General features: G+C 52.5%; 1 protein-coding gene across 2 annotated transcripts in view; it reads right to left on the bottom strand.

Moving 5' to 3' along the window:
* STK32B (serine/threonine kinase 32B) overlaps positions 1-13,245 on the bottom strand; it is a 274,790-nt gene that overhangs the window by 5,024 nt on the left and 256,521 nt on the right. For both annotated transcript variants that reach the window (XM_077750488.1, XM_077750487.1), the window contains one exon: positions 12,858-12,922. In XM_077750488.1, the coding sequence (XP_077606614.1) occupies positions 12,858-12,922 (65 nt within the window). The remainder of the gene's footprint in view (positions 1-12,857; positions 12,923-13,245) is intronic.

The following is a 13,245-nucleotide window of genomic DNA, read 5'->3' on the forward strand; positions in this document are numbered from 1 at the left end:
GGGGGGGGGGGTCAGGGCAGAAGAGTTGGAGGGGTGGAGGGCACTGGGATGGGGTACACATGGAGTGGCTGAGGGTCAGGCCCCAGAAAGTGGGTGAAACAGGACAACCGGAGAGAATCCAGCCCCAGGAGTCATGGCAGGTGCAGAGGGGTCCACACACCAGGGAAGACCAGGGCGTGGAACTTGAGACCAGATCCAGGTCTCCTGCCTTGTTATGTGGTCTCATATCCACTGGAAAGGGCCATCTGTGTCTTCACAGCACTCAGCACACAATCAATGTGCCGGAAGGATGGGTGGGCCAAACAAAGGAATAAATGCCCACCCTTCATTAGCAGGTGTTTGCCCAGGTTGGCAGCCTCAACATCCCAAAGGGGAAAGAAGGCCAGTTGTCATTCAATGAAGCAACAGGTGTCCTCACTGGACACAAATTGGATTGCCATTTGCAGGACTGGTGAGTCACAGCCCTTATAGGCAACAATTCACGTGAGTTAACATGCATGAAGCTTGCTTTTCTCATAGCTGAGGGAGTTGAGACAGGTTGTGTGTGTGTGTGTGTGTGTGTGTGCGCGCATGTGTGTGTGTGTATTAAAAATTTAAGGCAAAATCGGGGCACCTGAGTGGCTCAGTCAGTTGAGTGTCCGACTTTGGCTCAGGTCATGATCTCTCAATCTGTGAGTTCCAGCCCCACGTCAGGTCTGTGCTAACCTCTCAGAGCCTGGACCCTGCTTACGATTCTGTGTCTCCCTCTCTCTCTGCCCCTCCCCTGCTCACTCTCTGCCTCTCTCTCTCTCAAAAATAAACATTAAAAAATTTTTAAAAAGAATTAAGGCAAAATCATGTTTGACCCAGCACTCAATGGTATGGGCTGATAATTCTGTATATAATTAATTATATTAGCGAACACTTGTGTAGTGTGGACTGATTATGTAGCAGAGGCTGTTAAATACTTAACATGTGTTAACTCACTTGTCCTAACAACCACCCCAGGAAGTCGGGATTTACATCCCATTTTTCAGATGAGGAGACTGACACACTAGTGTGAGGTCCAAGGTCACAAAGCTAGCAAGGGTCAGTATTCAAAACCAGTCAGTCTGACTCCAGGACCTGTGCTTTTAGCTATTATGTATACTGCTTCACTGTGGTTCATAAACACCAGACTTGAAGTTCCAGGAAAGCTCTGGAAGAGTGCATGCCAAATGGAACAAAGGGTTGGGGTTGGGGGGTGGATATGGAAAGGAAGAAAGTCGCTGTGTGTATGTCGTGAGAATCCCTTCTCTAGCATCCCCAGCAGACAACACTCTTAGCAGAATGCAGCTGCCCATGCTCCAAGATTGCCCCCTGCATGGGGAAATAGCTCAGACCCTTAGAAACTCCCTCCATCTAGAATTGAAACTGAGAAATCTGCTGCATGACAGCCGTACCCCTTTGGCCAGTGGTGTGCTTTCTGGAATTATTCTCTGTCTTCAATCCTTAGAATCCACTGGGCTATCTCCCGTTGTCTCCCAGATTCACTCAGCCCAGCTCGGAGCCTGGGAATCTTATTTGGTGGGGGATGTTTATCAAAGGCTCCCAAGCCAAGCTTAGCCAATGGGAAGAGATCAGGAGCAAGGGGACTCAAGCCAGGGCATCTATTCCCCAGGCCCTTCCTGCACCGTGTCCTTGAGCAGCTGGGAACACAGGAAGGTCACTGCTCCAGCTGAGGTGGCCCTGTCCCCTCTTCCCCTCTCTTCCAGCGTCCAGGTGGAAACACGTTGGCTTCCGGGAAGCCCCACTCCACTGCACTAGCCTGTATGTGTGAGCAGTGGGACATCAGAGGGCTTTTCCAACTAAAGTCTCCTTGGAGTGTTTCCTTTGGGATTTGGATGGAAAAAACATCTTTCTGGCCTCCCACAAGATGTCTCTTCCTTCCGTAAAAACTTGGTGTAACTGGCTGTTCTACTCTGAAACCGCATCACTTTCTGGGAAGATTTTCTCACAGGCAATTCTTTTTTTTTTTTTTTTTTTTTAATGTTTTATTTATTTCTAGGAGAGAGAGAGAGAGAGACAGCTTGAGCAGGGGAGGGTCAGAGAGAGAGGGAGTCACAGACTGAAACAGGCTCCAGGCTCTGAGCTGGCAGCCAGCACAGAGCCCGACGCGGGGCTCGAACCCACGAACCGCGAGATCATGACCTAAGCGAAAGTCGGTCGCTTAACCAACTAAGCCACCCAGGCGCCCCATCACAGGCAATTCTTATCTCACACATTCAATAACAGCCTTTGGCCAGAAGCATTAAAATTCTGTTTTATCTGCTGTTGCCTGAAGCAAACATATTTGAGGGCATCTTTGGAAGGAGTCCACTACACCATGGCTATGAGAGAGCAAAATGGATCGGATTATTTTACTATCCTCTCTCTCTCTCCACCCCTTTGAAAATAGATGGGCTTGAGGAAGGGATGGCCATCTTGTTGAGGGATGGGGATTGAGACGTGTTCTCATCTGACACCTCCTCATTTAATGCCTGCATCCACCCTCTGGAGAAGAAGCAAAAGTGCCCCTGTGAGGAGGAGAAAGGGCCATCAAGATAACAGCTCCTGGTAGGTCACAGCGCTTTTCAGCCCTGAGCCCAGGCTCAAATGGAAGACTCTGCTCTTCCCGCCTTCCCAGCCACCTGCTTCTTCCTGCATACCTGCACGAGCAGATTTCTGTCTGTGTCTAGAGGTGAGGTTGACCTTTTGTGTCTGAGCTAGCTGACGGGTCAGACTTGCTGGGTCTTCACTGATTTCGGTGCAGAAGAAAGGCCTGAGCCAGCAGCCTAGTGGAGGACAGTCCCTAATGGCGTTCACCGAACATTCTGATCTTCCCACTTCCAGGCACCTGGCAGGATCTCGCTTCCGGGCTCCTGGGGCTGGGCAGGCTGTGTGACTCCTTCTGGCCAATGTGTATGAGTAGAAGCGCGACCAGCAGACTGGAGCAGTGGTGTTTCCAGACTCTCTCAGAGTCTCTTTCCCCTGTCACTGTGATGTTCCAGAGATGCTGTTTCAGGCTGGGTCCCCAATGAGGAGGATGGTGGTGATGTGGGAGGAGCACCCATCCCCCAACTGACCTTCCATAGACAGATGGTGTGAATAAGACACAAATCCTCATTGTTATAAGCCACTGAGGCTGAGCGTAGGCTCAGAGAGGGTATCTGGAGGTCCAGACACTGGTCTCTTGGTGAATAATGGCCTCAGTCTGGTTCTGGGTTGCAGAGTTGCCGTGGGGAAACTCTGTGGCTCCAGACAGGAATGGACTCTGACAGTTGAGGTGCCTGAGTGAGGGGTCCGCCTTGGGGCCACTCACCTCTCTCTGCCTGGACAGCCAGCCCCATCTGTCCACTTACCCTCCCCACTCCCATCCATGCATGGTCACCATGTTTCACGTGCCCAGAAGAAGTGGAAATCAGATGGGAAGCCACGTGGGACGATCTGCCTTTTCTTTACTAATGTGCCCTAGCCCTCAACCTCTGCCACTCCTTAATCTCTCCTCTCCTGGACTCAATTAACTCTACACTATCAATCCACTTTCCAACTGGAGAGCACTGCCATTATTTTGCCTTTGCACAACTGGGTTGAGACAGGAGCTGATGCCTTTTTATAGGCCTTACCAACCTCCTCTTAGCTATTGATTGGGTAAGGGCAGGCACTTGGTACAAGCAGTACCAATCAGAGTCCTCCTCCAATCGCCAGACTTGATTGGTCCAGGAAATGTCACCTGACCTAAGTTGGGCCAATCAGAGCCATTTCCTGTAATTCTTGAATTTGAGATTCGGGAAACCTCCTTAGTGATTTTCCCTCAGCTTCTTCTTTTGTCCGCTTTCCTGAGTTTGGTGGTGGAGCTGGCAGGCTCAAGCTCTCCGCACTGTGTCTTCCACGGTGTGGAAAGAACTGGTTCACCTTAAAAGAAAATGACCTCAATGTGCAGAGAAGCAGGACCCGCTGGAAGGAGGAACGAGTGAGAGTCTCCTTTCACCTAAGCCATTGCATTTTTTCTTTCTTTTGAGAGCATTCCCAGGGGAGGGGCAGAGATTGAAGAAGAGAGGGGGAATCCCAAGCTGCTCCTCACTATCAGTGCAGAACCCATCTTGGGACTTGAACCCACGAACTGCAAGATCATGACCTATGCTGAAATTAGGTGTTGGATGCTTAACCAAGTGAGCCACCTAGGAGCCCCTAAGCCATTTGCTTTTTTATCTTCAGCCCTTACAGCCATGATAGTCTCAGAGAATTCACCATTTGTGCCAGTATCTGTCTCTGTGACCTCCCAGGGCCACAATTTTTCCAGGGGAAGCAATGGCACGTATGTGTATGGTTATTACATGTATTGAAATATCACTAATTCATTTAAGTGTCAAATGTCCATACTTCCAAAATCACTACAATTTTTATTTATTTTGCACTATTTGTAAAATAACTTTTCTGAGACTAATAGGCACTAAAATTTTGGTTAAAATTTGGGAGAAATCAAGGGTTAATGACTGCCAGGCACGGAGCCTTGATTGGTCCCCGGAAGGTGTGTTGTGTTTCTCATGGCTGCCTGGCCAAATACGGACAACTGGGTGAAATGTATTCTCCAAAGTTCCGGAGACCAGAAGTCTAAAATCAAGGTTTCCACAGGGCTCTTGGAGGTAAATCCTTCCTTGTCTCTTCCGGTGTCCAGCGTTTACCAGCGATCCTTGGCATTCCCTCAGATTGTGGCCACATCTGTCTTCAAATGTCCCTCCCCTTTGAGACCCGTCATTGGGTATACGGTCCACCCCAATCCAGTTCGACATCATCTTCACTTGATTACGTCTGCAAAGACCCTATTTTCAAATACAGTGCTGGGTGGAGGGCAGTTTGGAGTTCATCATATCCTTTTGGGCACAATGCAATGTACAGAAGAGGTGTTTGTCCAAAAAAGGTGTTTCAGGTGGAGAACATGAGGATTTTTCATAAGAATCCTGGGGGCGGCCCGGAGCTAGATTCAGTGTGGAGGGAATTAACATTAAGGACCGGGAGAAAATGCCTCTAAGCACTTATTTCAGACCATCTTATTGTTTATATTCCATTTTTTACATACACTCTGAGCGATACCATTCATTTGCTTTCTCTGGATATTTTAATTAAAGTTTCGACATTTATAAAAAGTTAAAGGTGAGAATCAGTGGAAGGAATCCGAGTTTGAGAAACCCCAGACTGTATGGGATCCCAACTCTGTAAAACACTGACTGCTGACCTCAAGAAAATGACTCCTCTCTAGATGTCAACATTTACAAATCAAGGTTATGCTGAGGACTTGTTTTAGATGAAATGTACATGCACTCGGCACAGTAAATGGCATATAGCAGGTTTTCAATATATTCACAAAATGATAGTAGTATTTCATTTAATTGCCTGGCAGTGAGATTCTTAGATGTCACAGAGAGAAAATTAGGCCAGGATTAAAACAACAGCAATATTTACCTCAAAGTGGACCATTAGATCCTATTTATAATTTTTCAAATTCATATGCAGACTCCTTTCACAAAGGACTTAATAAGGCCTATAGATGTTCCCACATAAAATGGGCATATTTTACTATGGAGAACTAATTGAAGGTGAATGATCGAAAGTCTGAGCAGACCAGTGACAGCACATGCTTCTAAAGAGAAACAGGATTTTACGGACTCAGAGCTATCTGTGAGGGACCATGTGTCACCCCTCAACCCCCTGGAAACCCACCATGCTGTAGTTTCCTGGGTCTTTCACTGGCTGGGGTGAATGTGTCAGGATGAGTAGCCCTTTAAAAATTTTTTTTAAAAATGTTTATTTATTTATTTTTGAGAGAGAGAGAGAGAGCACATGTTGGGGAGGGGCAGAGAGAAGGCGGCAGAGAATCCCAAGCAGCCTCCACACCATCAGTGCAGAGCCCAACACGGGGCTTGAACCCATGAACCATGAGATCATGACCTGAGCCGAGATCAGAGTCAGACGCTCAACAGACTGCATCACCCCCATGCCCCAGGATCAGCAGAGGGCCCCGCCAGCCGTGTGATTTCCTGATCTAGAGTTTTCATGCAACTATCAGGATTCTGCAATCCAAGCACCAGCCGGGCCCTCTTCGATTGTGGCTGAAATACCTCCCGCTGCTCCAGGTTGCTGAGCTGACCCTCCCCAGCCATCTTCCTGGGCTTTGGAAAGGCTCCAGCTTGCTTCACGGGGCAGTGATCCCAGAAAGCCCAGCCTCACCTAACACAGTCACCGGTGCTCTTCCCCTCTCCCTCAGTGGGCAATACTCTTCTGAGATTCAGAGATGCCACAATAAGCAGAGTTAGCATTTATCGGTTTCTTCGACTGTGAAATGGTATGGAAAAAAAAATCCTATGAATAGAGCCGCAATGAGAAAGAAACAAACTGTAGCAAACAGCTGTAGGGTTCTCTCCCTGCCCCACGGTTTAGAAGAGAAATGTTCTCAGCTCTTGGTTGGCTCCCTTTACCTGTCTATGTTCACCTATAAATGACCTTTGGACCATACAGTCGGAATCTCAAAGACTGGAGAGAACCAGAAAACACTGGCCTTGATTTGGGAAGGTGGGGTCCTTGAATTTCGCCTCTTCCTAGCAAAGCGGGTAGAGGGCGTGCCAGTGGTGAGGGTTCCTCCTCTACTGATTAATCCACAAGATGCAGGTATAACCCCTGCCTGCCTTCCCCATGGGGAAGCAATCAGAGGGGAGTCAAAACCCTCTGCAAATGGCATAGACCTTCTAAAGTCAAGGCCAGCCCTTGACGCAGAGCCCGAGGCATAGAGAGGCTGGGACCCCTCCACCCCACTTTGCCCCCATGCTCACAGCCCCGAGGGCAGCAGGACCAGGGCCTGCCCCGTTCATCCAGTTCCTGAGCCTGAAATGAATCATAACTTCATGCTTCTTTGCCTCCATCCCCACAGTGGCTCGAGGCCACAACAGAGCATCCCTATCTCACTGCTTGGGGTGGGGGGCTCCCTGGAGGTCCTGCCGAACTTTACTCATGTTTTGTTTGTTCATCTCTCTGTGGCCTTGGTCCAGGCCTCCCCCAGCGTCCTCAGCTGAGCCTGCAGTGGCTCCCTATTGTTGTGTTTTCTCAGGATGGGGAAGGACAGACGGCTGTCATGTTCATTTGTGTGGTCTTGCACCTGTAATGTCTGGGTTCACCAACATCTACAGAGCAAGTGGAAATTCCTTATTCAACATTAAATGTGCAGGGCGAGGGGCGCCTGGGTGGCTTAGTCGGTTAAGCGTCCGACTTTCGCTTAGGTCATGATCTCGCAGTTCGTGGGTTCGAGCCCCACGTCGGGCTCTGTGCTGACTGCCAGCTCAGAGCCTGGAGCCTGTTTCAGATTCTGTGTCTCCCTCTCTCTCTGACCCTCCCCTGCTCACACTCTCTCTCTATCCTAGAAATAAATAAAACATTTAAAAAAAAATAAATGTGCAGGGCGATGGTCCGTTTTGCATTTTGATTTAGTGCTTGGACTCTGGAGCCTGATTACTTCCAGGGAATCCTAGCGCTCTTAGTCATGTGCCCTCAATTCACTTCATCTGCCCTTCTTCGCCTATTACATGGGGAGTAAAAGCACCTTGGTCACAGGATGGAAGTACAGACTGCATCGCATAGAGCAAGTGCCCAATGAAAATGTGCCCTCATGGTCATCTGCTCTATGCAATGGGCGTGCCAGACAGACACTCAAAGACACCACTTAGGGGAAGCACCCCCTCCCTTCGGGTCCTGAAGCTCATTCCACCAGAGCTTGAGCCCCCTGAGAACAGGGGCTTGCTCCCAGCTATGTCCGCTTGTATCCAACCTCCGGGAGATGCTGAGTAAATATCTCCGGAACAGCTGGATGAAAACACAGGCAGCAGGAAGAGCCCAGGATTCCAGGGGATGGAAGATTAGATTTCAAATCCTTTGTATCCCAGTTCAGAGCTGCAGATGCTGGGAATACTCACATGCACCTCGAGGAAAGTGTGGAAAGTAAGGAGTAAAGCTCCTGAAATGGGAGCGATTTGTCTGCTGGGGGAACATCAGGCAGTGTCTGGGGTCAGTCTGGGTCCTCACAACTACAGAGGTGCTACTGGTGTGTAAGGGGCAGAGGCCACACATGCTGGCAAACACCCTACACAGCACAGGCCAGTCCCCACATCAAACAACCCGTGTCAGTACTCCCCAAAGGTCGACAGGGCCGAGGTTGACCACTCTGGATTAAAGAAACATGTTCTTGGGGCGCCTGGGTGGCTCAGTCAGTTAAGCATCTGACTTCGATTCAGGTCATGATCTCACAGTTCATGGGTTCGAGCCCCGCGTCGGGCTCTGTGCTGACAGCTCAGAGCCTTGAGCCTGCTTCAGATTCTGTGTCTCCCTCTCTCTCTGACCCTCCCCTGCTCTCGCTCTCTCTCTCTTTCTCAGAAATAAATTTAAAAAAAATTAAAGAAAAAAGAAACATGCTCTAAAACCGTAACATCATATACCCCCGTCACTGACCACCATTCACTATATTGTTAAGCACAACAAACGCAGCATCGCATTTTTAAAAATATAACACTTTCAGGGCCTCCGCATGTGGCTTTCACGTGATTTTAAATATGCCGATTTCTTTCGGAGGTGACACAGGTAGAAAACTCAGCTCCTGAAACTCCTTTCTCACCAGGGGCTCCTTATTCCGCAAAACTCTGCCAAATGCTGTTGAAACGACCCTTTGGACTTGGCAGAAATGGCAGGACGGGCCCCACGGTGCACCTCTCACACTGGAAGCCTCAGCGGCCAAGGCCTCCAATCCCCGGACCGGTTCCTGGAAACAGATGGTCCACCCGGCCTGGCGGCCTTTTGCCCGTTGAGACCACAGACCAGCAATAACACCGTGCTTCTAGAATATTAGGCAGTGCTAATTTTAATTCCGCTCTCTGTTTAGAAACTGAGGTCCAGGGGCGCCTGGGTGGCTTAGTCGGTTGAGCGTCCGACTTTCGCTTGGGTCATGACCTCGCGGTTCGTGGGTTTGGGCCCCGCGTCGGGCTCTGTGCTGACGGCCAGCTCAGAGCCTGGAGCCTGTTTCAGAGTCTGTCACTCCCTCTCTCTCTGACCCTCCCCTGCTCACGCTGTCTCTCTCTCCTAGAAATACAAAACACAAAAAAAAAAAAAAAAAAAAAAAAAAAAAAGAAACTGAGGTCCAGAGAGGTCAGACCCGGGGCGTGTCCTCCACATCCCCGTAGTGGCCTGTGCACATCTGCACGCCAGCATCTCAGGGTCCAGGCCCACATTAGGGCACACTGTTAAAGGGCTGAAAGAGAATCTCCTCCAGGAGCTGGTGATGCCCACGTCCCTGGGCATCACATGCTGAGGACGGGTCCTCATCGTATTGGGGCAGGGGAACCTTTTCCCTGCCCAAGAGCTCGTTCTAGCTGGCGCAGCACACATCAGCGGCCAGGCAGCCGTGCAGGGGTGAGGCCCTCGGAGCGCCCTGAAGCCTGCGAGGGCTCGGAGCTGCGGGTCACTAACCCCAGAGCAGGGGAGACAGACAGCTGGGGAGATCTGTAGTTTTAGATCAGGTTTCTTGTGGCCAGCTCAGAACCAACCGGAAGAGGCGCAGTCTAGGCACACTCGGCCTCAATTAGCAGGAGTTCTCAAAGCTTGAATCAGAAGGACACCAAGAACATGTTAAAATGCAGCTCGCCCGACCTATCTTCTCAGCTGCTGACTCCGAGGGTACTGTGTCCGTGTCCTAAGGCGCTAAAACGTGTCACCAGCTTACAACAGAAATGTATTGTACGGGGCTTACAACAATGGAAATGTATTGCCTCTTGGTTGTGGAGGCTGGGAGTCTGAAATCAAGGTGCTGGCCACTTTGATTCCTCCCTGAGGCTGAGGGAGAATCTGGTCCAGGCCCCTCCCCTGGCTTCTGGTGGCTGCTGTCTCCATCTCCATGTGCCTTTCTCCCCGTGTCCATAGGCCTCTTCTTTCTAGGACGCAAGTCATACTGGATGACGGGCCCCTTACTCTGATATGGCAGAGAGAGAGGGAGACATAGAATCGGAAGCAGGCTCCAGGCTCTAACTGTCGGCACAGAGCCATACACGGGGCTTGAACTCACCAACTGTGAGATCATGACCTGAGCTGAAGTCAGATGCTTCACTGACCCCTCCCGGGGGACTGTGACCTGTGCTCCTGTGACCACGGTGCTTCCTGCGGATTCACTTTGCAGCCGTCGGCACCGCAGCAGCTGGAGACAAAGCACACGGAGCCGGCCCGGTGCGCTGCGAGTGGACCGCCTGGTCTGCCGAGAAGGAAAGCTGACAGCCGCTAGCTGTGGAGGCTCCGGGGCTGGTGAGGCCCCAGGGAGTGGGAAGGCGAGGATGGCTCAGCATCTCAGGGTCCCCCACACAGTCAGGCCACCTGCCACTGGCTGCTGCCGGACAGGAAGGCTCAATGTTCCAGCTACTCATGTGCCGACACGGAAGGTGCATTAAACACAGGGCTGCAGACACCCAGGTCCCATTGTTCTTCTGGTTTAAAAGGAACACGCTCGGTTTGGGGCACACCGTGCTCGTGAACGGACTCCTCGCAGGCATCTGCACAGATGAGAAACTGCAGCAGAGAGGGCGGCCGCGGGCGCAACGTGGCCCCCTTCCCACATGGAGCAGGCATGGGGCTGGACACGGAGGGGTCCGTATGGTGCTCAGACAGCTTCCCGGGGATCCACAGCCGGCCCCTTCATCCGGATACTTGCATACGGCAGGTGGGAGCTAGCCTGGCAGCCTTTGGGGCCCGGGGAGGGCAGGGGTGGGCGGAGGCAGGGATGCACAAGCAGGGACCACAGGTGCGTCCCCACGCCCACGGCAACCCCTGCGGCCGGCCATCGACGTTCCTGACTCCTGCTTCTGCACGTGCCCACGCTGGACTCCCCCGCACCACCCCGGCCCCATCTGAAAAACGGCTCTGCTCTCTTTCTTTATTTTGCCAACTCCTGTTAGCCGTGCCAGCCTCGCTTTACATGCACGACCACAAATCTCTTCGGGGTCCTCTGCACCGCCGGGCAATCCTACTACATTTCCCCGATCGATGCACTCTTCCCCGCGAGAAAGAACATCTTACTGGCTGAAGCCACCATATGGTGGTGTTTCTGCTAAGAGCGGCCAGATGTGACCCCTGAATAACCCAAGGAGGGGTATCTCGCTTTCATTTTCATTTGAAAGGAAATCATTTGGCTTCTTTGGACTCCAGGTGAAGCGGCACGCTGCTGATGCTCGTTTGGGTCCGTCACCGCTCAGACTTTCCACAGGCTCATGTCTGCCATCGGGTGCCCTCGGAGGACGCCTCAGTCCATGCTTGAACAGACGAAGGGTCCAGAACGAGGCTGCCTGGAGCCCTGGTCCAATGTGCCCACGCTGGTTTGAACTGAGGTTCCTGGGGCCAGGGTTCGAGGCTGGGGAAGAGACCAGGATCCCCAGAGGCAGCAGAGTCACAGAGTGCCGACTGCCACTTTCCCCTGGTCTGAGGGACTGTGGTCACTGAGGCCCATCACGTTCTGCCGGCCAGAACAGGGTACCAGACAGACGTGGGCCCCCAGCGGTGAGGTCTGCTGCTCTGGCCTGGGGGGCGTGTCTGGCCTCACCCGAGCACCCACTCACTAGTCGGAGAGCTGTGGCCGCCCAGGACAAATGACAGGCTGCTGCTCCTTCGCCTGTCCCAGCGCCCCATGCAGAATGGGGCCCTGCCCTGCCCAGCAGCCCACTGGCCGACACCCAAGTAATCACCTTTCACCGACACCCACCCCGATGATGACAGCGTCACCAGCCGCCTTCTGTGTTGTCCTCACTCCTGGGGCTCCATGCCCTTCCCGTCCTCACCCCTCAGGACTCAGCCGGGCATGGCACCTTGGGAAGCTTCCGGGACACCCTCTCAGCTGCAACAGAGCCACTGCCCAGGCTGCCGTCTGTGGCACGCATTCCGTCAGCTGCCGTCACCTGCTGGGAACGAACATGGAGCGGTCCTGGTGATGCCTAGGGCTCACGCTGGCACTTACCCATCTGGCTCTCCTGGAGGGTGGGAAGCTCATCTGATAGGCTCTGCAAGCCCAAGGCCTTGTTCAGCGTTGGTCAAATGGACAGGTGTGCGGCCAGTCCTGTGTGTAGGGCGTCAGGGCCACCCTGCAAGCCCACTCCTTCCTGAATCCTGCTCTCACCCATCAGTGCGAGTTGGATGAGCTCCTGAGGGCAGCTGCCAGGATGACGTCTGAGCCGTCTGGTCCTTTGCTGATGGGCCCGGGGCATGCTGCTGGTTCAGCACGCACCCAAGCCCCTCGTAACCTGGTGCTGTCCCGGCCCCTGCCAACCCGGTGTCCCATACAGCCCAGGGCAGCTCGCTCCGTTAAATAATAACAGTCACAGTAATCTTTGCATCAGAACTCCGACCTTGGCAGGCATTGTATCCACAATCTCACATAATCTTCCAACACCCACGCTGCAAAGGAGGGGTTTTCATTTGTCGGTGCTGACAGTGAGGCTCGGAGAGGTGAGGGGACTCGCCTCAGGTCACGCTGGCGATGGTGGACCCAGGACGGTTTCCACCCAGAGCTCGGGCACCAAACCGTCGGAGAGCCTGCCCCTCTGCACCAGCCTCCCTGTGTGCCCACTCGGCGCAGCTCCCCCACTTCCCACGAAGACCCCGGGGCCCGGAGACGTGAGGGTGGCGCCTGGCTCACACGGCAGAGGCGGGATGAGAACTCGGGGCCACCTGCTGCTTCCCTTCCAGCACCATGGCTGGCTTCGCCGGGGGCCAGGGACCACCGTTCTCCCGGGGAGCCCTGGTGCCATCTGGGAGGGGCTCTGCCCAGCAGACGCCGGAGGAAGACTTACTTCTCTCTGTTGAATATGATGAATTCCTTCCGCACAGTCTCCAAGCACTGCTGGACGTGTCCATTCTGTCAAAGAGCAGAGAGGTGAGTGTAAATGACGGAGGACCATCCAGGGAGCCATGACAGGGGTGATGACGAGCAGAGTTCGGTCTCAATGGGGCTGTGGATGCCAGGGGGGCTGGGCATGAGCTACGTGCCTGGAGCAGCCCTGACTGTAGGGGCGGCTGTGCCAAAGGGAACCTGGCAGATGAAGACATTCGTGTCAATCTCAGTTCAAAGCCATCACATCCAACATCCAAAAGTCACGGTAGAATGGAATGTGGTGGAAAGCCATGAAGCGGTTTCGTAATCGCTTGAATGATCTTTAGAGCTAATTAAGAAATATGATG

This window comes from Crocuta crocuta, unplaced genomic scaffold (assembly GCF_008692635.1).
Source record: "Crocuta crocuta isolate KB4526 unplaced genomic scaffold, BGI_CrCroc_1.0 scaffold179, whole genome shotgun sequence".
In the NCBI taxonomy this organism is placed as follows: Eukaryota; Metazoa; Chordata; class Mammalia; order Carnivora; family Hyaenidae; genus Crocuta; species Crocuta crocuta.